The 25,495-nt window shown below is 42.6% G+C and overlaps 1 protein-coding gene across 9 annotated transcripts in view; it reads left to right on the top strand.

Annotated features, from left to right (window-relative positions):
• The window catches only part of TBXAS1 (thromboxane A synthase 1), a 265,426-nt gene that overhangs the window by 9,696 nt on the left and 230,235 nt on the right, over window positions 1–25,495 (top strand). For 2 of the 9 annotated variants that reach the window (XM_074539047.1, XM_026790876.2), the window contains exons 2-4: window positions 2,044–2,119; window positions 11,868–11,914; window positions 22,851–23,041. In XM_074539047.1, the coding sequence (XP_074395148.1) occupies window positions 22,944–23,041 (98 nt within the window). In that variant the 5' untranslated portion in view covers window positions 2,044–2,119; window positions 11,868–11,914; window positions 22,851–22,943. Of the gene's footprint in view, window positions 1–45; window positions 228–965; window positions 1,032–2,043; window positions 2,120–11,867; window positions 11,915–19,703; window positions 20,171–22,833; window positions 23,042–25,495 lie in introns of those variants that run through there. The other 7 variants (XM_074539040.1, XM_074539041.1, XM_026790875.2 and 4 more) reach the window with 7 other exon arrangements.

Raw genomic sequence — 25,495 nt, 5'->3', positions numbered from 1 at the left:
GTTATGCTGAAGGAGGTTTCCTTGTTCTGTGCCTTGCTTTGCCAGAGCACTTGTCAGATACTGAACTGAAGGTTCCAGTCCTGCTGACCATTTTCTGTGATGAGGAGACCCCCAGGCTCCAGCAGACTCTCAGCCACTGCTCTGACAGCAGGAGCTCTCCTGCAGCCTGGCAAATGTGGCCAGGACCTGGCAGACAGGAAAAAGTGAAAGACACGATGGGCTCTAAGGTACAAGAGGGGAGGGGAAGGGCTCTGTCTAGAGGGGGAATGGTAGAGAGCAGATGCCATGCCTCTCTTGCATTCTGTTAACCCAAATTTAACACACTGTGGAATTCAACACACTGAATTAAATGGTGAGTTTCTCCCATGTGCCTTTTGTAGGATGCCTGTCTTCCTCTAGCTGATCTACAGAGATTTGTAAATCTATTATTGCTTCCACATACCTTCAGAGAAACTTGTGCTTTAAGTTTTATGCGAAGAAAACTTTAGGTCCTAGGTCCACATTCAAGTGTCTGTCCAAATGTGATTGGATTACCATTCCTTTAAGACTGGTCATATTCCTTTTCCTCAGATAAAATTGTCACGAAGTTTTCCACCATCCCTGTGTCTCCAGAGAGAATCTTGGAGACTTGAAGGTGACTTTTCTGAAGAATGGTCTCAATATAATTCCAAAAATACTTTATAATTTGGAGCCTGCTCCTCAACCTCCAGCAGAGATCAAAGAGATCCCAGGAAAAATATTAAGCACCATGCATTCCTAGGAGCTGAGCCTTTGGCTGTAATGAATCAATCAACTACTCTTTTATCAGCCACATACATACTGACTAAGGGCATTTTGGAGCCAAAGGCTACTTGTACAAGGCTGCTGGTTTAAGCTTTGTTTTCATTAAAAAGTTTGACTCCAAAGGAAGATCTTTGTTTTCAAACAGGGTTTTTTAAAATCTCCCTGTTATTTTCACCTTCCAGCTTGCTCAGCCAGTTGGGTATGAAAAACTCGTTCGTACTTCCTAGTGGCAAGACCATGTGTGGATGGTATGTATGGGGTGCTAATTACTATCTGCCATGGGTATTTATGGGGTTGCAATCACTACAGCACCGTGGTGCCAGGCACAATATTGAGATAAGCAGGCAAGTTATGGAAGGTGGACTCTGCTCTTCCCACCCACAGTGGGAGACTGTGGAGACTTTGTCCTCTGGCTCATGCTCACATGCAGGCACCTGAAGAGAAGGGAGGTTTGTGCTTTGCTGTGGAGCAGCTCTGGCCTGTGAGCTGTACCTGGCACCCCTGGTACCCCTGGCTCCATCTCAGATCACATCCTGCTCCATCCCTCATGCTGGCCATGGCACCAGCTCTGTGACTGATAGCACTGGGAGCAGAGCCCACAGAGCCTGTGGCCTCACACCAGCTGCTGCTGAACTCTTTTCCATAGAATGTTTTTCCAAAATCCAGCAAACTGTGTCAACTGGGAGAGCAGAAATCAATTGGGGTGCTGCTTCCCAGCCTGTGCAGGGTCACAGAAGGTGTCCCAGTCAGACAGCATGGAAAGCTTTGATCTCTTTGGAGAAAGAAACTGCCATGGAGCCTGGCTGGCATTAATGGGAAGAATTTCTTCTGGCTACTGGCACTAAAGAGACACTTTGCTTCTCAGACCAACTCAACCCTTTGACCAAACTTGACCAAAGCCGTGGCCGGAGATTCAGTCTCAGCCTGATTCTGAGAAAAACACATGCCTGGAACTCCATTTCTACCACTACAGAGAAATGAATATGAACCCACAAGAAAGTGGAGATGACATGAAAAAAATGCAGGTCACGGTAGCAGCTAGCTCTTAAGTGGGACAGACATAAATTTCTTTAATGTGGATATAGAAGGGGATGTGTGTTTTGTTTCTGTTATTACTTGATTGTGGGAGGCTAAAGGGAAATTTTCTCACAACCTCAAGAAAGAAGTGTTCAAAACCAGTTTTTAAAATGTAAAAATAAAACAAAAAAAAAAAAAAGGAAATTTTGATAGATCTGTGTAATTTTTTATTTTTTTAATCAGCTCTGATGGTTCTAATTGATGTCCAAGGAGAAAGCTTGGTGATTTAGAGATGAAGAGGAAAAGAACTGCACCCTTGGTAAGCCCTGCCTATGGGACAGCAACCCTGGGACATGTTGAAAATGTTTAAATAAGGAATGTGCCATGAACCAACATTTATCTCCTACTTACCCTTACAGCTATTTCCTTACCCTCAAATTTTCAGGAATGAAAAGCTGTAAGGATCAGTAATTATGCTGAGACTTTTCCTTTATGTACCACTGCTCACTCAAGAATTTCAGCCCATTACACAAATAGCAGTGACGTGCTTGTCGGGGCCCTTTGAAGCACAAAGTGCCATTGCTGCCAGCCTGGCTTCCTCAGGCAGAGGGAGATGAAGGGATGGAGGAGGGATGTCAGGACCCAGAACATCCCTCTGGCTGTCCTGAGCAGCCAAGAGCCCTGCCAGGGGGCTCAGAGCCCCTGGCACAGAGCCCAAGATGCCTGTGTGGGTTTGATTATGACCCATAGAGCAAGTTACCAACCTTAGATGAAGATCTGCAAGCCACAGCAGTTTAAGTAGAATGATAATGAATTTATCACAAGCTGAAAAAGTATATTTTGGAGTTTTTAGAATGGAGATTCAGGGGGGCAAGATGGAGGGATCTGGGCATGTCCAGCCTTTCTCCTTCTTCTTCTTCTTGGCCTCCATCTTCTGCTTTGATGTTGGCACTTACAGATTGGTTTAAAGTAGAAGCTCACTGTCTAACATAGGTGATAGGTATTGGGAAGTAATTGTATATATTACTTATACGTATATATTATATACGTAGTTTTTAGTACAAAGACATAACACCACCCAGGGGCAGGCAGGGCACCTTGGACTGTCTTGCTGTGCTGACCCCAGCAGGACAGGAGAAAGAATTTTACAGATAAGATACAATAAACCACCTTGAGACTGAGAAATGAAGAGCTCAGACTCATTCTTCAAGTGCTGGGCTGGGAAAAGAGACTCTGACCAGCTAGAGACCCTGAGAGGGAGATGAAGGGATGGAGGAGGGAGATAAAGGGATGGAGGCTGCAATGCTTGGGATGCCCTCCCCTTCCTCACCCTCCCAAGTCCCTCATGCCCCTCCTGCTTTGCCCACACGGGGTTTTCCGGCCTCATTCCCCATCTGAGCTCTTTTGGGATGATGGAGCATTTCCAGATGCTTGGGTGCACCTGGCAAACAGGGAATGGGCACCCAGCACCCAGTGCTCAAGTGCCAAGCAAGGCACTGATCCTACCCCTGCATTGCTGGGAGCTCTCTGTGACGCCAGAGGGTTCAGAGAGAGCCAGCAGGGCTGGAGTCAGGTTACACTGGCTCCCAAGGACCAGGCAGCAGCTTCCCATATGGGAAAATACATGCCCATGTAAATAAAGAGGGAAAAAATTATAAGTGAGTAATTAACTGAGCAGAAGTAAAAGTGGGAAGCTGAAAGACTGAAAGAAAAGAGAAGCGCGTGAGCTTTTTTGTAGATGCAGAGGCTTGCATTTCACATCTAAAGAAATAGAGGAAGAAATTTAAATGCATATTTGAAAAAAAAAATCGAGTGGGAAATGTGAAAAGAACCGCTTTTACGAGGAAGCCTCTGAAGGGACAAAGCTATAAATGCACAATTCCAAATATCAACCATTTCTTCTTAAACAGTAAAAAAACTCAAATAATTCATTCTGTACAGAGTTAAAGCAAACTTTTGGAAAAGCACCTGGGAACAGTGATGGGAATTGCCCACCCTATGATTTTTGCTCCTGCTACAGGGCAGTATAAGTGAAACATTATTTACTCCAAGAAACATTGCACTCCTTTCTTCTCAGCACTATCTTGCTTATAGTCAGGTGTATTTACAGAAACCTGCTCCAAGACCTGAGATGCACCAGTCTCCCAGCACTGTCCACTCAGTGGTCAGTGGAAGGATAAAGACTCCTGTCCAGGGAAATACCCTTTCCCGTAGAATCATGGAATGCCATGTGTTGGAAGGCACCTTTAAACATCATCTGCTTCAACTCCCCTCCCACAGAAAGGGACATTTTCATCTAGATAATGTTGCCAGAGACCTGTCCAGCCTAACCTTGAATGCTTCCAGGAATGGGGCCTCTATCACCCTCCCTGGGCAACCTGTACTAGTGTTTCACCACCTTCATTGTAAAAAATTTCTTCTCTTTATCAAGTCTGAATCTACACTTTTATAATTTAAAACCCTTACTCCTTGCCCTGTTGTCCCTACTAAAAACTCAGTCTCCCTCATTCTTACAAGCCCCTTTCAGGTACTGGAAGGCCACTATGAGGTGTCCCAGGAGCCCTCTCTTGGACTGGATAGTTGAACAGCCCCATTTCTCTCAGCCTTTCCTCATGGAAGAGGTGTTCCAGCCCTCTAATCATCTTCAGATTAAGCAGAAAATGGCTTATCAGGGAGGCAGGATTTCACTCAGAGAACCCCAGAGTGAAAACCCAGTCTTGAACTTTCTCTGTAAGACAACATGAGAAACAAATCTAAATATGCATTCTTTGCTCAACCACCACAAGGTACCTTCTGTATCTTGCTGACACGACTCTGGTTGAAAGAAAATCCAGTGGGCAATTTGTCACCAAAATAAAGTCACCACTATCAAATTAATTCCGGATGCAAATGAGCCAAGTAAATTTGATGGTACTTGTAGAAATGTATTTTGGACAATGATAAAGAACCTGGGCCAGTTGCTGCTCACTTAGCTCTGATGTAGGCAGCACTTGCATGGATTGCAGTTGGGGATGGCTGGATGGGGTAATGGCACTGGGCTGGTGATGGAGGGGCTGCTGCTTGGAGACCAAAGGACATTCCTCTGCCTGTGATAATTCAGAATCCTCAGAGACAGGGCAGCCAGGTACCTGCTGCCATTTCTTCCAGTTAGGAGATAACTGGAGTGACACTGTAGGGAAAAGATGAGGGCAGTGTGATTGGAAAAAAAAAAAGGAAATAAAGTTCCTTTGTAATTCCTCTATGATTTTGTGGCTCTTAGAGCATGCTGGGTGGTGGGACTGGGAGTGTGGAAGCACCCAGAGACTTTATTAGCTTGACAAACTAGGAAGACTGATGTGTTTTGGCACTCCATCACCATTACTGGCCTTTGGTGAGGCAGTGTCTTTGGGCAATGCTGTTTCCAGGGAGGATTTCTCTGGCCTATGCATACCCTGCCTGTTGGGCACATGAGAGCTGTGCTATTTAACCCTCCTTCCCCTTGTTTGTATTCCTCATTCCCACACAATCCATAGGCAATGTTGTATAGTGTCACTCCCCTCCCCCAAACTTTCCCCATTTCAATTGGTGTCACCACAAAGGAATAGATTATTACTGACACTGATCCCAATTTAATCCTTCCAATAATCTGATTTTCATTTATATCCTTGAAATGACAGTAGGGTTTAAAGTGATACAAATACCTGAGCCTAAGTGCTGGTACTCTCCACAGCAGTCTGGTCCAGTTTTGACCCTTCAGAATAAAATGTAACCCCAAATATTATTTGATTAATCCCTTCCCAAGTGTTTATAGTGCTAAACTGGTCCTTGGTTCCTCTTTTTGACTAGCTTTTTCACATTACAGGTTTATTCTCCTATACACTGGTATCAAGCTGAAGTCCCAAAATAAGTTTTAAAACTCATACAAATGTAGAATTTCTTTTCCTTTTGTGAATTTTAGTAACTTTCTGGTGTCTGGAAATGATCTAGAAGTAAAGCTTTCATAGCACTGCAAGAAGTATAAACCTGTTCCAATTTGTAATTTCATGCAGCAACCTGAGAACTTTTTTATTTTCCTGGGATTTGAAGTGATCAGCCAATGTTTTCTCCCATCCCCAATCTCCTTAAGAAGCTTATTAATGCTTTACATTGAAAATAAAGACACACCAATCTGAAAACAAAGCCATCCTTAGTGCTGGATATTGTAAATGTGCTTGCTGGACTATTTCCACTATTAGTAACCAATTCATTTTAATATTGCTCCTGCTTTTGCTAGATCTGCACAACCTCAGTTCACACGTAGCCAAGGAGTAGTTCAACCAGCAGTCAGCAGGTTTTTGCTCTTTTTTTTCCCCCACTCTTATAATTCAGTGCACTGACTTGTTTATATAACCAAATCCTTTTGTTTCTCCAAAAGGGACTTGGCTATTTCACTGGAGTGACAACATCCGTGGTAGGTGATGGTCTATTTTTTCCAGAGCAGAGGCCTCAGTTTTCAGCAGGATTTACATTCCAGTAATAAATATTTAAAGGAATTATAATGGAACTGAAGCAAAGAATGTCCCTCTGAAGTGCACACACACACACACGTGTACACACACACACACAGAGACATGCTCATTCACAGTGAGTTAGTCTGGGGTCACTCTGGTGCAGATGGTGCAACCCCTGAGATATTTTGCTTTTTCTGTTAGGAAACTTGGCCACCTTGGACTTTTATTACCCCATAAAACCCTTATAAAATATTATTCTTTACTGTCAATGTAGCAGATCACTCAAACATCTACATTAAAGGCATTTTCTGCAAGAAAATATCTTTCTGCCACTAAAAAAGTGTAAGAAAGAGTACAATCCATGCTGATTTCTTGGTGTCCTTTCTCAGGTATGAGCTTTAGGATTTTCAATCATCTCTGTTTTATTCTATAACAGATTTAAATAAATTACACCATAATGGCAGTTTTGGAACATACCAAGGCTACACAACCACCATTTGGCTTCAGATGTGTAGATTATTATAAAGCAAATGAGACACTGATGTACTTTTCCATTTACAAAGCTTGGCCTTTCCCCTGTGGGCATAACACTAGGTGATGTCTTAATTAATGATGGTGAAGCTCATATAAGTGACATAAACAAAAGAGATGCTTTTTAACAACAATAAAAAAAAGAGAAGAACAAAATATTCCAACTCTTGAGAAAGAATGAACTGATTCAAAAAAGGAGAATAATGAAGACCAAAAGGCAAAAAAAGGAAGAATGTGATGTAGATATGGGAGTTACCTGCAAATGTCTCCCATTGCCAGCCAGAAAGTATTTATTTTGTATATTTTGCTGTGTCTTTGTCCCTTCATGTGCACTGAATGATGCCCTAGCAGCAGCACTACATCTGTATTAAACTGCCTGATTATAATGCTCACTGAGCACTGCCCACCCATCAGAGCCTGCTTCTCCTTCCTCAAGCCAGTGCATGGGCAATATTCATAAAATGACACATGGATCAGCCACTTTGTCCGCGTTTACCATATACATATATATATATCCACATACACATACACATATCGTATATGTATATATACATATATATATAATTACATATCTATATCATATATATATATATAATACATTTATATATTATCTATGGAAAAAATAAGCATTGAGTCTTAACTGTAAGTGCACAGAAGGGCACCTTTGCCATGAGGAGGTGAGGAGGCCTGCTACCTGCATGTCCTCTGGTGGGTGCTTATCAAGGGACCACCATGATTATCTCTGACTTTAAAAGGCTGAAACACATAGGATGTGTGGGAGCTGCAGAAGGACCTGTGTCTCACAATCTGACCAAAAAAGCAAATTAAAGGAATGAAGAAATGGGTGTTGAGGGTAAGGGGAATTGGTGGTGGAGAGGGGCTCTAAGGGGAATTAGAGGGTTACATGGTGGTTTTTTTTCCCATCTATTCCTATCCCCAGGGCTAAGCAGGAAACCTACTTCTCCATTTCCACCCTATCTCTGTTTTTTCACCTTTGGAATCTGGTTATTCTTAGCTCACTAGGTTTAATTTGCTGACCCGACATGAGCATATCCATCTTTCATGTTGTGCCTGGCTTAGACTCAGCAGGAACACAGGAGTGGAAAATAACCCTTCTGTCAGCTGGAGACAACGACACTGAACCCGTGCAGGAGAAAGGGAAGGTGGGCACGGGTGTGTAGAAGGTCTCTGTCTACTCAGGGTAGGCCACAGTAGGTCACACTTTGTGGATACAGTGGACATGTGAGAGGCCACACTCTGTGTTCTACTGTGGACATGTGAGAGGCCACACTCTGTGGATACTGTGGACATATGAGAGGCCACACTCTGTGTTCTACTGTGGACATGTGAGAGGCCACACTCTGTGGATACTGTGGACATATGAGAGGCCACAGTCTGTGGATACAGTGGACATGTGAGAGGCCACACTCCGTGTTCTACTGTGGACATGTGAGAGGCCACACTCTGTGACCTGCTGTGGACATGTGAGCATGGACATGCAGACACCAGTGGAGAAGGAGAGAGAGATGCTTTTATACTCATCAGCCCTCATTGCTGTATTCAGCTCTCTGCAGGCATCACTGCAGAGAGCTTTCCTTCATCGGGAGAGACCTTTGGGATGGATCTGCTGGCCAGGAAAGGGAACGAGAAACCTTCTGCAGGAAAGGGGAGCCTGGCTAGTTCAGGAGAAGCTCCTGGAGAGGGGCAGGCGTGGGTGGAGGCAGGGAGGCTCCCGCTGCTGCTGCTCACCCTTCCTGTGCCAGCCCTGCTCCATCTGCTGGCAGGAACAATGTGGAGCAGAGCCTCCCCCAGGCACAGGAGGGAGAGCATCCCTTATCTTTGGAACCCATGAGTTTCCCTCTATTTTAGCCCCTAATACATCATCAAAGTTACAAATTAAGTACTGTGCGTGCCATGTATTTACCACCTGGTCTGCTGGCTGGGAAGTTGATTCCCCTGCTCACCTGTGGTCAGCCAAACCCAATGGAAGCGCCCTGCAAGGCTGCACATTGGGATACTGATGGGAATGGAGGGAAGAGGGCAGCACCAGCTGCTGCCTCAGCCAAGTGCTCAGGAAACCTCCTGGGAGGTTGAACACCTTTCACAGGATGCAGCTGTGAAAGGTGTTCAAGGGAAATGGGAGTCCTTTGGCTCTTTGCTTTGCTGCTCATCACTTTGCTAGGGCGTTATTTTGGGCTCCATTTTCCCCTTGCCTACTAGGTGTTTAAGAGAACAGGCTGAGGAAAGCTCCGAATTTTTCAAAATGGAAAGCTTTTGCCATATATGAGCCTGCATGACATTGTGGATTTGATTCACCCTTCATGGAGATGCAGGGTGTTCACAGCTCCCCTGTGAAAGGGTTTTTCAGCTCTGGCAGCGTGGGCATTAAAATGCTTTTTTAAATTGTCTTGTCTTCTGCTTTTGGGAAATCATCTTCTGTGACTGTGTTCACAGGGGTCTCAGGTTGAGAGAAGAGATGAGTATCTGACTCCATGTTTCAGAAGGCTTGATTTATTATTTTATTATATATATTACATTAAAACTATACTAAAAGAATAGAAGAACAGATTTCCTCAGAAGGCTAGCTAAGCTAAGAATAGAAAAAGAAGGAATGATAACAAAGGCTTGTGTCTTGGACTCTTTGTCCGAGCCAGCTGGGCTATGATTGGCCATTAATTAGAAACAACAACATGGGCTAATCACAGATCCACCTGTTGCATTCCACAGCAGCAGATAATAATTGTTTACATTTTGTTCTTGAGGCTTCTCAGCTTCTCAGGAGGAAAAATCCTAAGGAAAGGATTTTTCATAAAAGATGTCTGCGACAATCTGCACCTGGAATTTGCATCTCTTTTCTGCAGGTGAGAAGAACTGTGTTCATCCTGCTGTGGTCCTTACATCTGGCAGGTCTTTCAGCTCTGGGTTACAGCAATCAGGTGAATGGGGTGGGCTGAGCTTCCCCACAACAGTCAGCTCCTCAGGGAGGGAAGGAGGGCAGCCAGCATCAGACCAGTGTTTACAGAAATTTCAGTCTCCAGTGGATTTCCCTATTCCAGTGAAACAATAGGAGGGTCTTGTGCTGTATTATCCATGCTTCCTCTTTATTCTGATATTATCTGTGAGTTCTTGCAAATAATAGATGACTGAGAGCATTGTTGTTTTGGGAAGCAGGAAAATGAAAGCATTAGATGGACCTTAGCAGTTTCAATAGACTTATTCATGTTGTTTGTAGTTATGCAAGTCAGAAATGAGCAAAATACCTGTTGGAATAAGTAATAACCCTGTGCATTTACAAAAGTAGTTATCTTACACCTCATTTTTAATAAGAGAGATTGTCTCAGTCAAACAAGTGCTAGAGAGTTCAAAACAAAAAAGGAAAGCAAACATAACTCCACTCTTAATGTCACAAGATTTTGGGAAACAATCCATTCCAGCCTTTCAATGTATCTGCTTTAAGACAGGCATTCTGATATAAATATGCATGATGGTGATTAATAAATCTTCTATCAATTGAACTTGAAGTCAAAAGAACATGCTTTTTTTTTTTTTTTTTTTTTTTTTTTTCTAAACCTGTATTAAAATAGATCATTCAGAACTCTTGGAATGAAAAGTGCTAGGTCAAAACTCACATTTTTCTAGCAAGTCTATAAAAATTTACTATAAAAAGTCACATACTGTAGAATCTCAATCATCCTGGAAGGCTTATCCGGGTTATGGCTCGAGTGTGCTATTCAGGTGCTGCCAATTTGCTCTGGAAGTACAAGATGAACTGTGGTGCCTTGCAAAGCAGCTGCACAGTTCCCTGGGACAGATGGAACCCAGAAGCCATCCAATGGATTGATTTGGTGCAGAAATCCTGCAGCTTCCCTTCAGTTCCATGCAGAGCTTGTCAGAGCTGGAAGTCGGGGAGCAGTGTGGGTCCTGTGCAGCTCTGGCAGGGCTCAGTCTCTGCCTCTGCATCCTGTGCTCCTCAGCTGGGAAGTCTTCTTCATTTAGAAACTTTGCCCTGCAACTGCACAGAGATGGCCCTGGCACCTCTCTGTACACTAAAACCTCCTGCATCACTCATGTTTTATTATTTCCTGTTACTTTGGACCTTTCCTTCTCTTCTTCACCTCAAGTAAAAGTGACCTGTTGATATATCCATGGGTGTAATACTGGTCTTGGCAGAAATTCTCTGGCTCATTGTACATTAACATTGTTGATATTTTTATGCATATGCAATTAATAAAAATAGGGAAAAAATGTAAAGCTTTTGCTATATTCTGGACAGATTATGATTTTTTTTCTCTCTGTGAAGTAAAACTTGCTGCCCACAAGGACTAATTACTAAGAGCAGATTTTACTCTGAAAGGGGAACTTTCTCTCATTTGCACAGCCTTGTGTTAGAAAAACAAACATTCAGAGTTAGGCAAACAGGGCCATGCTCCCAAAGGGGTTTTTTGTGAGTCTCATGGCATTTAGCGATCCTATTGATCTCCCAAATTCAGGGCAGCAGTGACTGTGTGAGAAACTTCATGTCTAGTTTTCAAAAGAAATGCCTAGCTTTTGGGAACAAATGCCTAAATGAATGCTTGAAAAAAAAAAAAAAACCCAAAAAAATAACCCAACAGAACACATAGTTTAGGCTCACCTTGCATGAGTCCATCAATCTGGGCAAAGGTAGCTTGTGAAAGCCTGAATGGGGCAAACTAATTCAGAATAAAGCAGTGTTAGTGTGAAATTCATGTCCAGCACAGGGAAGGGGAGTTATGCAAGAGAAGCTACTCTGCAGCAACTCCCAACGTGGATAAGCCCTTAATAACTTTTAAAATCTCAGCATTACTAAGCCATGCTTAAAATTTCTAGAGGCCTTGAGTTTCTGGAACAACTGGAGTATGAGATTCAATTGCATTCACTTGAGTGGAGGATACAGTTAAGTATCAGCACGTTTGCAGGCTGGAGGCCAGTCATTAACTAATTAGTGTATGGGAACATTTGAGTTTTTTCCATCTGATTTTGCAAAGCTACTTGGCAATACTTGCTTATGAGCTTTTATTTTTCACTTTTTCTCTTCTCCTTTCACAGCAAACCAAAGAATCCCCACCAGAAGCAGAAAGACAATTGGAAGTACAGTAAGTTCCCATTTTCCCCCTTGCTGGAGATATAAATTTTGCTGACTTTAGCGCCTTTTTTTTCATTTGTCCTGCAGACATACACGCATAGACTTTTAAAAAAAGAAACATATTAAGGGTCTCAGAGTGTTAGCTTCCTTTGCAGCCACGCAAATCCTCCTTTCCCAGGGGAAGCGTGTGAGCCGGGAGGGCTGGGGGTGGTGGTGGAACTACATCCCCCAGAGGGCATGGCGGGGAGCAGCCACGGGGGACCAAGCAGGGAGGCGCGGGGGCTGCTGGGAGTTGTAGTCCCACGGCCCTACCTGGCAGCTGTCCCAGCACCTGTGGGTTGTGAGGAGGCGGCGATGGCTCCGCGCCCCGCTGCTGCCCTCAGGCTGCTGCCGGGCAGCTGCGGCTGGCATCCCAACCAGGAACCGCTGCAGGAGGCACGGGACACCTCCGAAGGTAAGGATCTCCTGGGATTTTATGTGGGAATCCTCCTTGCCCCGTGGTTTTGGCTGGGGAGCTTTGCCGGGCCGTGCCTGTGGCGCATCCTTGGGCAAAGGCTTCGGAGTTGGGCTTGGCTGGCGGCAGAGTCAGCGTGTGGGGCCGGGCAGAGGTGCCATTCTCCCCCTCAGCCATGGTTAGATGTGTTGGCCCCTTCAGGGAAAGCTTAGTGGGATAAATAATCATTCAGTCCTAGAAAAAGTGAGGGTAGGAATCCCACTCCCTCAGAGAGGCTGCAGATCTTTCTCTAGTGAGTAAGGGTCTTAGAGCATCCAACTTTTTGCTGAATTTAAGCTTGCTTTTTAAGTGTTGTTTTTTTTTCTTTTAAGTTGAGTTTCAAGGTCTTAGTAGAGAGAAATTGACAAGTACACGTTTTGCGTGTGTGGCTGTAATAGACTCTGCCTGTGTAAATTTCCTTTTTCCAGTGTATCTGCTGTTTGTTCAACTCAGTTGAGGCAACTCAAAGTTTCAGGCTTTCAAGACCACTACAGTGAAAATCCTTGGAAATGCTTCTGGTTTACCCTGCTGCTTAATAAAACAGAGCAGTGGTCAGGTGGCAGAGAAAGTGGAAATGGTTTTGTGTGCTTCTTGGGTAAGGTAAAACACTTCTGAGCATTTTGGCAGTGACCATCTTTGGCAAGCAGGCACCTGGGAAACCATTCCAGCCTTGCTGTTGGTCCTTTTTCTTACACCTGAGTGTAAACTTGTGGTAAATACCTGGCAAAAGGACACATTGCAGACTTCCCAGGGCTAAGTGTACGTGAGATAGTAATGCCCTGTGTGTGGAGACTTGGTTCAATGGCACAATTACACCCCTGTGGTCCTTTCCTGCTAATAATTTGCTTATTATTCTGAAGACCATAGATTTGTTGTAAGCATCTCTCCTGGTTCTCAGCTGTTGCTGCTGGGGTGAAGCAGAAGGCTGAAAATTGTGGGAGCAGAGTGGGAGATTTTAGCTAAGGCTACTGGTGCATGACCCTATTTAAACAAAAAAGGTGAAAGTGAAGACCGGAGACCCTCCTAGTAAAGGTGCACCCGAGAGAAGCTGTGAAAGGCAGTTCTCAGTTCTGCTGGGAATTGTGTTGCCCTTTTAATGGCAATAAAGTGGCTTTGCTCCTGGTTTCTGCAGAATTTGCCAAATGCTGAACTGAACAGGTCTGGACAAGGAGGCAATTCCCTCCCTGTTGAGAGGCTTGGCAGCTCTGGGTGAGTGAGAGATGTAGATTTGGGTGTGTGGGATTTGCACACCGTGGCATCAGGGCTGCTGTCATGCAGAAAGCTGAAGAGCTGGTGTCCTTCATGAATCAAACACGCAGAAAGGTTAAATGCAATGCCCTCAGATCTGAAATGGGGATGATGGAGCTAGTGTTAGAGGTGTTGGTAAGAAGTTCTAAACCTTCTACCAATTAATCCATTACCTAAAAAATTCTAGTATTCTTAATGCTAGAAATTCTTAAAAATTCTATTTTGTAATGGAGAGGTCTCATGGACTGCTTTGTAGGTGAAGCTTTTCGTGTCCCTCATGGACCACCACTAATTAGTGGCACTGCTGATTGTCACAGACATCTTTTATGAAAAATCCTTTCCTTAGGATTTTTCCTCCTGAGAAGCTGAGAGGCCTCAGGAACAAAATGTAAACAATGATTGTCTGCTGCTGTGGAATGCAACAGGTGCATCTGTGATTGGTCCATGTTGGATGTTTGTAATTTATGACCAATCACAGTCAGCTGGCTTGGACAGAGAGCCCGAGTCACAAACCTTTGTTATCATTCCTTCTTATTCTATTCTTAGCTAGCCTTCTGAGGAAATCTTTTCTTCTCTTCTTTTAGTATAGTTTTAATGTAATATATATCATAATATAATAAATCAAGCCTTCTGAAACATAAAGTCAAATCGTCGTCTCTTCCCTCAACCTGTGACCCCTGTGAACACGGTCACACATGGAATTCCCTGCTCTGCCTTTCCCCACCTGGCAGCCAGGCTGCAGTGTTTAAATCAGGCATGGATTTCCCTGTTGAGCCAACATCAGCACTCCTCCCCAACGGCAGTTGTGTTGGTTTAGTTTTCCTTTGCTCATACACATCAGAAATCACAGAGCATGATATGGCCAATGGGATTGTATTGACCCACCTCTGCTGTTGCTGTTAATATCTGAAGAAATCCCCAAATGCCTCAGTGGTAGTACAGTTGCCTGCCCATCTTTTTCTTGCCAAACAGAGCAGGGGTTTTGACAGTAACAAATTCAGTAATTACAAGCAAATTTTGCTTCTTGGTAGTGTTAAGAAGATAGGGACCAGAATATATACAGAAAAGAATATATATAGAGTATCTGTTTTTGAATGGATAGCAAGCTGTTTTGCAATGTCATTTAAACAGCATCCTAACAGCCAAGTCTTTTTTAAAAACAAAGAAGGCTGAGGGGGTTTGAGGGGGCTCATGTCTTTTTCTTGCTGACCAGAGAAACATAACACACCCTGTCTAAAACAAGTGCATTCGAAATTCAGGGCTGGTGCATAGGGCACTAAATTTCAATTGCTGGGTTTATGCCATCATTGCAGTAACTCTGTAAAACACAAGATGAAGGGTTGCTCTTTCCACTCTGAGCTCTTTCTATCCTCCACCTTTACAGCAAAGGTTACCCTGAGCAGTGTGTGCGTCTGTCTGTTGTGAGTGTAGAAATACCTATTATTCATAACTTGCCAATGTGTATGCTGGAAAAGAAAAGCTGAATTTATGGCTATATTTCCTCTCTGCCAGGGTTTTTAGAGTTGTGTGTTTCAGCATTTCCATTATAAACCCTTGTTTTCTGAGGTTTATAACAGTATTGACGAGTGGAGTGGTCCTGAACCATAATAGAAAGCGTGTAATGTTGCATTTGCAGTACAGCTGTAACTGCCCATTTAGGAGTGTAATCTTCTCAGTGTACCCTCAGTGCTCCAATAAGGTTCACTGGAGTTACATACTGAGAGAAAAAACAGTATTTTATGTTTGGAGTTGGTGCTCTCCATCCACAGAGCTGAGTGCATCACACGAGGGCAGAGAGAATCTACCTGCACCAGACTTCCAAAAATTCTTTGCTACACTCTTAAAATACTCATGCAATTTTGGGGGCCCCCTCTGAATTACAGCTCACCACAACCTCCCTGTGTCACTGGGAATTTCTAGTTAGGTTGAGCTGCCATACGCAGACCTGAGGAGAAAGTTCCCCATACCCTGAGAAGGAAATATATTTCTTTTTTGTACTAGCCCAGCTCCAATATGATGCTGGGCTTATCTGCCATGTGGTGGAAGGCATCAGAAGGTAGGAAGGAGGCTGAACACTGCAAACTTTAGGTTCAGATACCAACTACAGCACATTTTGAGAGATGAAGTTAAAAGGAGTGTCAGCAGGATTGAAATCTCGTTGAGACCAAGTTTTTCTTGCTGTTTCAACTCATAACATCAGGTTATTTAGTCTTCCACTTAACCTTTATTCCCTTGGCTAATAGGTCAGCTTATTGGGTTCATGCCCTTTTGTAAGTGTTGCTAGCCTCAAGCATTCCAAAATCACAGATTTACTCTCAGATCCATGAGACTGCAGGAAAAACATGCAATTTTTAAATTGAGCAATTGAAATTAGTTTAATTAGTATTTTAGCCCTGATCCTTTGGGTTTCACAGCTTCTGAGCACTTTTTTCATTGCTTGGAGCTTGACAGTCCTTGCCCCCAGTAAAACCTGTATTTATCACAATTGCACAAATGATCAACCAGCACTGTAGAAAAAAACTCAGCTAAACCAAGAGTTCAGAAAGAGCTTGAGGTTGGGAAGTGCTGGTTTTTTGATTGCATAATTTTATTTATTTTACTTTTTTTCTTCTCCTCTCGCCAGTTTTGCATGTCTGTGTTTCAGCATATCTGCTGAGAATGAAGCTGAAGGGATTTCTGATTTGGTGAATTAGTGTACAAGTGGTCAGAAGGAAAGTCTGCAGTGGGAAAGCACAAAGGGCTGAACCAGAGTGGAGCTGCCCATATATTCCATGTGCTTCTAGGCCACGTACAAAGGGCTGCAATTTGCACATGAGTTATCTGTGCTCCCTTTCAGAGGGGTAAGAAGCCTTTGGGAATATTTGGCACGATCTACCAAGAATTATTCATGATGTGATGCATACATTTAGGCAGCAGATACACTCTGTATAGGGGCAAGAGTGAAAATAAGGCATTTCAAGGTGCTTTATATTGTCCCTAGGTTTGCCCCATGGTGTGAAGGTTCAAAGTGTCTTCCAGTCCAGCTTTGTGTGTTCCAGTGCCCCACACATTTTGTGCTCTTACTGCCATCTCAGAATATTCATCATGGTTGTTCACAGTGCAGTTATTGTCATTTGGAAATATCTGTCATGGGGAACAATTTAGAAGGCAAGAATGGCAACAGGGCAAAAGCTTCCCCTGCCACATCTGCAGGAGTCAGAGCATCATCACCAAACCCTGCCCATGGTGATCTCCAGGAGAATGTCCTGTGAAGGGATCTTTCTGCATCTGTGGATGCCATTAAAGAATTGCTGAAGAACTGGACCTCAGTGATTATTTTTGCTGCCAGTTTGTGTTTCTTTGCAGTCAGGTTGCATTTCTACATGTGGATGCAAGCTAAGAGTTTCTGAGCTTTTTGAGGTGTGAGAACCATTCCTGTGGCAATAGCATTAGTCTGACTTGCTTCATTGCCACCTTTCTTTTGCTTTTTGCCAGGTTGCTGCCTCTTGTGTGCAGAGACTAGTGGCAGCTGTGAGATGTGGTACCTGCTCTGGTTTTGGCATGTTTGTATCACCTAATACATTGAACATTCATTTGCTCCCTCTTTTTGCTCTTTTATTCACCTCAGAGGGACAATTGCATCCAAACCCTCTGGTTTTAGACAGAGATAAGGCATAAAGGGACAGCTGATACTGCCCACAGTTCCCAGGTTGGAAGAATTCCAATATTCTTGTCAGGCTGAAGGCCACAGCCCATGGGCACATTCTCCATTCACATCTGTGGAGTTTCTTCTGGGAGTATGAGATACTAAAAAAAAACCAGTGGTAGTCCTCAGGTGAAGAATAGCTCTTTATACCTTGTCTGAGGTTCAACGTTTTTGAGACTTTTGGCGCATTTCCCATTTGTCATTTTGGATTTTGACAGGATACTGATAAATGCATTGTGTTAGTCTATAAGTTTGTTTAATTAAGTTATAGAACAAGGTATTTCTGTTAAGTTTTTCACAGTTCTTTTGACCTGTAATCCAGCACCAAAACATAATTTGGAGAATTCAAGCCTGGAATTTGTCATCTAGAGTAGCTTTTCAATTAGACAGAGAAGGTTAGGCGTTTTTCATAGTGTTTAAAAACCAAACTTCAGAAAAAAAAAATTAAAACTTAACAGCTCTTACCATAATGTTTTTGCAAACATTTATATGTCTCTCTGCAACTACAAGAATAGTCTAGCAGGTTTTTTTGGCTTTTGCTGTGAATGTGGAGCTATTGATCTGTGAACATAAATCCATATTTATCTCCAGTCAAGTTTATAGGACAATGAAATTACAGGATTGCTTGAATCAATCAATGTTTCTAAAGCAAGCTATAGAAATATAAACAAGTTACCAATTATTTAATAAAGTCAATTTGCTTAGAAATGCCTGGTGACGGACAGCAGATGTTACACTAATTTCTGCTTTCTCTGGAATTTCACAGGGGCTGCAAGATCTTAATGCCACTATTAGCAAAGGTAACTTTATTTTAGAAACTCATTCCAAACTCTCACAGCAAGAGGAAGAAGCTGTCATTCCTTTTGACCAAAGAATCTGTGCTATTTCTAAGAGGAGTTCTTTGAAATAACTAGGATATCTCACAGCTTGTTGCTTTAGAGGGGACTTAGTACAGTGGCACTACATTTAGTTAGCATAATGAGTTTTTTGGACTCTAAGATACTGACTGTGTTTGAAGTACCATAACTTTTAGGCAGCTAGAGATTAAATTTGTTAGTGAAGTACAAGTTTGCATAATATTTTAGCTTTCCTAAAATTTTAAACTGCATGCCTGTTTGCTGAGAAGCATTTAGGTTAATATAACCAGGTTCTGACTTGGCAAAACAATTTAAGTGCAAAAGTGTGTCTTTCTGGGGCTCAGTTGGAAGTGTCATCAAAGTGGCTCCTCAGTGGGGTTTTACAGTCACTGTGTTTGCCCTTTGAGATCCACTTTACTGCAGTGACTTTATTCAAGGTGACTCAAGAATCTGCCACGAGCTCATAGAACCCTTTTGGTGCCCCTTTCTGTCCTGAATGTAGAGCAGGATGTTTATTAGGAGGCTCTGATGCCTTGGTGGTCTGTCTCTTGGGTAGTTTGTCATAGTTTATCATGCAGGAGTACAGAATCATCTGATTAAACTGCTTAATCAATCCTTGAACAGGGATAGCAATAATTAAGTCACAGATGGCCATTGTAAATCCCTCTATTCCAATACATTATTATTGCCAGTACTTTGGATATTAAGGTTGTTTTGAATTTAAGAAAAAAAAGAAAACCTCTGTGAAATATGCCTCTAGAATTTTTTTTGTTGGTCTACATTCAAGACATTGAGAATTCATTTTGGCTCTGGGAAGGTTTTTGCTTTAAGATAAATTATCATCATATATACTTACACATTTTGTTACATGGGCTTTGTTAAAGCTTATACATAAACTAGTCCCTGATTAATCTCTTTTTTAAGCTGTTCTGTGGTATTTTGTCTGCAGTATTTTGTGGCTAAGCTGTCTGTAGCAGAATTTTGTTGATCTGAAGACTGTGCTATAAATTTCTATAGACACAAACTGCTATAAAATTAAAATGTAACATCTTCCTGGACTTCCTTCATCTATCATAAAGCTGGTGTGGCTCAGCCTTAATTAGATTATTATAGACCTAAAATATATGAGGTAGAATAGCAGAAGAGGAATTGAATTTGGTCATTAGCAGGAGTATGTGGTTTGTCTAGCTGGTGTAGTCAGTAGCTCCTGAAAGATGAGACTATGCTTTCCATTTGATATGCTTTGAAGACAGGTCAAAATCCTTAACATGATTTAGGGAAGGTCTATAATCCTGCTTTTTAATAAACTCTGTACTTCATGTTGGAACAACACTTGTGCATGTCAAGCATTGCTGAGGCCACAGCCACTGATGTATTCCTTTAAAAGTTGAAATGCGTTGTTTTGGAAGAGCATTTACAGAAAATATTACAGGACTCAGGGCTGTAAGGCACAGAGGCTTCCTGTAAAACCTGCGTTGTCTGGGTGCCAGGTTTTTGTTCTTTTTCAGCTGAGGAACAATTCAGCCTCTCAGACTCTGAATGCTGTTGTGCACTGCCCTGTTTAATAGCTGCTGCTGCTGTGGGTGTGTGTGCAGGCTGCAGCCCGGGCTGCTCAGCACCAAACTCCTGCTGTGTTTGCTGGGCAGCTCCCAGGCACTGCGTGGCGGGGAATGGAGGCTGAGATGGGTCCCTCCAGTGCAGCTTGTATCCACATCTGTCTGTGATGAACCAGGTGGTGACCCGTGGGATGTAATCGCCACGGAAGGGAAGAGCGTGGACGGCACCGTGTCAGGGAGCTGCAAGCCTTGGTGGATGCAAACGCAGGCTCTCTGCTGACGCAAAGCACTCTGACAGGAAAAGGCTCTCTGCTGCTGGTCTCTGGCTTCCTCCAGCCTGCGGGCAGAGGGGACTTTGTGTCTGTGTCTCTAGTTCCTTGATACTGTCACCGTGCTGCCCACCGTGACTCCGCAAAGGGACTTGGAGGTTGGTGCAAAATATCTGTGCTGTTGAGTCTTAATTAGGGTGACATTTCTCACGTAAAAAAACTTGTAAAGAGAATTCTCAGGATTGATAATTAGCTTGTTTTCATTGCTCTCTGCATCCCTGACTGCTTTCCCCCCCACAAGTATCATGTGGATTTATGTGATTCTTCACAGAGCTGAGCTCCCTAGCTCCAAGACGATAACTGTACGTGCCTCTGTCTGTGATGAGAAGCGCTCCAGGTGGGTTTTAGAGTCAATGCTTGCCACTCTTCTTAACGGTCAGAGGTGCCAAGTTAAAATCCTTCAGCAAGGTGATGAGGCTTAAAAAGTGAAACAAAACAAACCTCACCATCAACAGCAGAAAAGGATGAAAAGAAAAGCAAAAAAAAAAAAAAAAAGATAGGTTAATTATGTGTTCTTTTCCAAACTGGATTCTGATGTGAGACCCTATTTTCTTTCTGATGTGAGATTCCATTCCAAACTGGATTCTGATGTGAGACACTATTTTCTTTCATAGGCATGTGTTTAAGAACTATTCATACCTCCTGTCTCTCAGTGTGACTGGGAAAAGACTCCAGTGCTCCTTAAAAAACAAGTGAGATTTCTACTTGACCTGAGTGTGCTGACAGGAGTCGTGCAGTTGATTTTAATAAGAGAACATCTGTCCTCTATGGGCAGAAAAATGTCTTTTATTAAAAAGCCAAATAAAGTAAAATTGGAATATTATTTCTTGCCTTCTTCCCTTATGGTAGAAGAAAAGACAAATCTTTTGGAAAAGAAAGAAGAGAAGAAAAGAAGAAAAGTCTTTTAGAAAAGACTTTGATGCATATCAATGTTTGATTTTTTTTTTCTTTTTCTGAAAGTCCCACAGGATTGGTTGTTATTGGGATTAGCTTGTACCCACTGATTAATTCCTTGTGTCACTGGTGTTAAATCTTGTTGGAGTTGTTCTTGCAGAACTTTCCAGCAGCAGCAGCAGCAAACCAGCAGAGCTGTTATTGACCTAGAATAGCAGTGGAGTTGTTAATACCTGCAGCAAGGTTTTCTGTGAGCTTCCTCCCTATTCTGTGGAGCTGATGAGCTGGTTAACACCTTGTACTTATTCTGTAAGGATCTCAGGCTGGAAGGGAATTAATGCAGTTGTGAAGCATGAAGAACCAAAATAGCAGTGATTCACTTAGAGTAGAGCCAAATCTTCTTAAAATTAAACTCCATTGTGTTAAAGACTTTACTTTTTTGATACCTATATTATTAACTTCTCTGATAAAAGCAGGAAGTGTAATACAGTGATATTGGAGAAGCCTTGCACATTAAATCTAAGCTATTGTCTTGGGGTAGTCAGAGAAGAAACCACTCTTCATCAGGTGTGTTAGGAGAATCAGATTTTACAGAATTTCTGGTTCTTAAGGTTACCATATGATTCACAAACCAAATTTTTGTGTAGCATCGATTTTCTTATCTTTCAAATGGTTTTTTTAGGATGGATGGAAACTCCAAAGCACATATATGAGAATTTATAGTTTCATAAGTAACAAACAATACTGGACAGTTCAGGGAATTTTGTCATGGGCTGAGGTGTTTACATGCAAGCTGCTGCTTCTGATGTTGTTGTCCTGAAGATCATTTTGCTCATGGAATTTGGTTACTTGAGTGTATAGCCAGTTGCTGGACTTCTCCCGTAGAAGTGCTTCAAGGATGTGTTCTTTGGTTTACCTTTCTAGTTGGACTGGATCAGATGCTTAAAACAGGCTTGAGGTTTGCAGGCAGGAAAATATGGAAGAAAGCTGAAGAATTAATATACAGAGAACTAACCATTTCCAGAACTGCAGCGAAAACTTGGTGGTTGTGTGCAGTTGTTCATGGGGCTGTGGCAACCTCACTGTGCCACAGTGCAGAGATAGTAGATTTGACCATATTGGTGTCAAACCTGATACTAGAAATACAGCTATTTGTAGGGGTAGCCAAAGTATCTCTGGAGAGACTGGTTAGTGGTACCTCTGAGGGGGGCAGTGCACTGAGCCAGGGAAATTTACTGTAGCCCTCATGGAGCTGAGATGATACAGCCAAACAAGTGCTGTCTGTGTGGATTCACCAGTGTGACAGATGCTGACTTATGGATCTGGTACTACCCCAAAAAAATTGAGGTTTTCTGCTCATTTGGTCTTTCTTTATGTGCATTCTAGAAGTCACATTAGACCAGCTTTCCTCTAATTACTCCTTTTAGTTGTGGTAATTTGAAGTTTACTTTGTTCCATTCTTACAAGGCATAACCAGCATTGAAATTAGGTGCTAATGAAGTTTCATATTGCAAAAATGTTCTATTTTAGTTACTTTAGAGAACTCCACTGTTTGTATGTCAGGACATCCCTGAAAAACTTTGTATTTTTCTTCCATGATCTGTAACATGGTCAGGTTGTCTTCCCCATTTATTTTCCCCACACATTTCCCAGATTCCCAAACTTTAGGTCAAAAAACCCATTCAGTAACGCTGATGTCTCAAGCAGTGGGTATGTAAATATTTACTAGCATGACAGTCAACAACAGTGGGAGGGGGGAAATTGCTACATTCTGCCATTCAGGGAACCTTCGAGGTCTGTCTGAGTGTGCAGTCGGTGAGAAGAGGGAAGGTTTGCCGTTTGTGATGACATGTTTTTGCTCTCTCAGTTCCTGTTTTGTTGCAGATGTCATTCCTTTAGCTGTGGAAGGCTTTATCAGCCCTTGTGGAGGCTTTCCCCTGCGCACAGCACCCAAGGCTGCAACTGTAGTGGAGGAAAATGGAGCCTGCAGATCTTCTGGCACTTGTCTCCCCAGGAATGAACAGTACCGCAGCCACCCTGGCACTGCTGGCAGTCCTGCTGGTCCTGCTGTATTGGTGAGTGAGAGCAGTGACATGGGTTACACATCAGGCACAAACCTGCTGAAACCCAGCATCTGTACGCTCTTATCCATGAGGGGAAACTGGAAGGTTCCTAGGAGGGAAGTGGAGGGGGAGTTGGTTTGGAAGCAGAGAGTGCAATAAATACTCACAAAACTCACTGTGCTTTTAGAGAATTCTCTCCTTGCAATATTGTCTTGTAAGTGCTTTACTAACTGCTAACAAAAATTATCTTCTAAGTTAAGAACTTATTTGTTGGTTTTTTAATAATTTCTTTGGGCAGCAGGAGCATTGGTCCGCGTCAAAAAGAAACCAAATACTTGTTGGACCTCTTCTCTCTACTGTGCTGCACACACTTGTTTTTTGGCTTAAGTGTACAGACACTCAAACTGCTGCTTGAATTTCCTCTCTTGTTCTTTCCACGCTGACTAGTAGACACAAATCAGAATAACAGCAGCTGTAATGGTTAGCACAGTAGGCAATGCAGTGACCTGTGCTGAAATGAAAAAAAAACAAAACAACCTCCCCCCTGTTCTGACAATTTCTTTCAGAAATTATATTAGCTGAACTGGGAGTGTTTTTCTGACTTTTCCCTTGCATTTATCTTTAAATTCTGCCTTGCAGTAAAATAATGGGGTTTTTCTCAATTGTATGAGTGTTCAAGAAAAGGTTTCAGGGACTGTTGTTGAAAAAAAAAATCCACCAAAAATCCAAAGCTAATCAGGAAGAGAATAGTGATGGCACCATGAGTTTAGCACGACTGTTGTAGCAATGTAAATGACAGATCTCTTTGCATACATTTTGTCATTGTTTCACCCTGTTGAGCTTTGTTCAACTTCCTTCTGTGTTCAGGGAGGGTCTAGAGAGACTAAAAAGAGTCATGTCTATATCTGACATGTGTTGCTGTGTCAAATAGGTGGGTGAGCCTGCTTTCTCAACGAGATCTGCCCAAATAATTGCAAACATCCAAGTCCTACCTCCTCTGAATTTCACTGGGAAAAAGAACAGTGGCTCTAGATCATTAAGACCATGCTGTTTAGCTGCAGACCTGTGACATCTCTGGGAGCTCAAGGGGGACAGAGGCACATCCACAGTTCAGAAAAGCAGCAGATCAGCTGGTGAGGTCTGGCCACCTGTGAATCATTTGAAATTGCCTGATACTTCCCCATAGCTCATGTCCGGATGTGCCGAGATCTCCAAAGACCCGGAACTGCTCCTTGTAAATCTCAGGCACTGTCTGGTGTGTGTTTGCCCAGGGCCCCATTTTGTGGTTCAGTTTAGGTAAGGCTGTTCCTCCCCTTGAAGTTAAGACATGGTGGTTTAGTGCACATTTGGTCTTGCCATTAACAAAGCTAGCTCTAATTGCAGAGTTAAACCAGATTCATGGCTGTGCTCAGTTATTGCAGAATTGAGGGCTGACCATAAAAGTTTCAAAAAGCTCAACTTAGCAGTGAGGTGGGAAATTGTCTAACAGTAGAGACACCCCATTCAGTGTGTCTGCTTTCCTGGCTGAAGGTGAGTTCTGTGAAAGCATCAAGAAGAAGTTTTATATGGGAAAAGTGTTTTATACTTGTAAATGGTTACAACTAACCAGTCTTGTTGATCTACAGATTCAAGTTTATTTTTCAGTAGCTTATTAAATTCAGGTGTCTATAGATCACTCTTCCAATGGGAAGCTGGTGATTATTAAGCTTGCAGTGAAATAAGCTACGGGCTTTTGGTAGGTTTGCCTTTCAAAGGACTGAGCTGTTTGCATCCGTTTATCTCAGTAAAGTGCAGTGCCTGAGCCTGTAAGGTTCAAGTCTTGAAGCACATCTGCAAGTGTGGTAGTTGTTCAAACTTGTCAACTTTCTAATTTGAATCTATTTTGTTGAAATTTTTTATACTACCTGCGTGTTTAAACACTCGGTAAACTCAATGCATGCTCACATCTTCCTTTATTCATGAAACCTTGGGTTCAAGGAATTATTTAAACATTAAGTGTGTGAAATGGTTGCTAATAGAAATGCAGGTCTCTAATTCTAGAAAATGTTTTTATTGCAATCATGTTGCATACCTGATTATCTGGCTCTTCTAGGAGCTAAGAAAACATGAGTGTTGTGTGTGGCAGGAGTAATAATAAAGTAATAACTCTTAAGGTTCCTTTGAGGTTTTCTTTATAAGCCTTATCCTAATTTTTTAATAACTACTGAATTATTCTTTTTTTAGCTTTTTCTTCCAAGATTGTGTCTCTTCAGAAGGGCAATCCAGGGGAAAGGGAGGAATGAATATTTGCTGTTGTAAATTTTGTTGTGGCAGTAGCGTATGATTGACTGGGGTCATGTTGTGGCAACTGTTGTGTGAGTACAAAGAACAGGCAGTTTGTCCACCTTGTTGGCTGTAAAAGGCTTAGCAAGGCTCAACAGAAGGCAATTGCAGGTAGAGGAGAGAGTAAAAAGATCTAATGCACAC

Source organism: Zonotrichia albicollis, chromosome 4 (assembly GCF_047830755.1).
Source record: "Zonotrichia albicollis isolate bZonAlb1 chromosome 4, bZonAlb1.hap1, whole genome shotgun sequence".
Lineage (NCBI taxonomy): Eukaryota > Metazoa > Chordata > Aves > Passeriformes > Passerellidae > Zonotrichia > Zonotrichia albicollis.
This window is presented reverse-complemented; position numbering and strand designations above follow the sequence as displayed.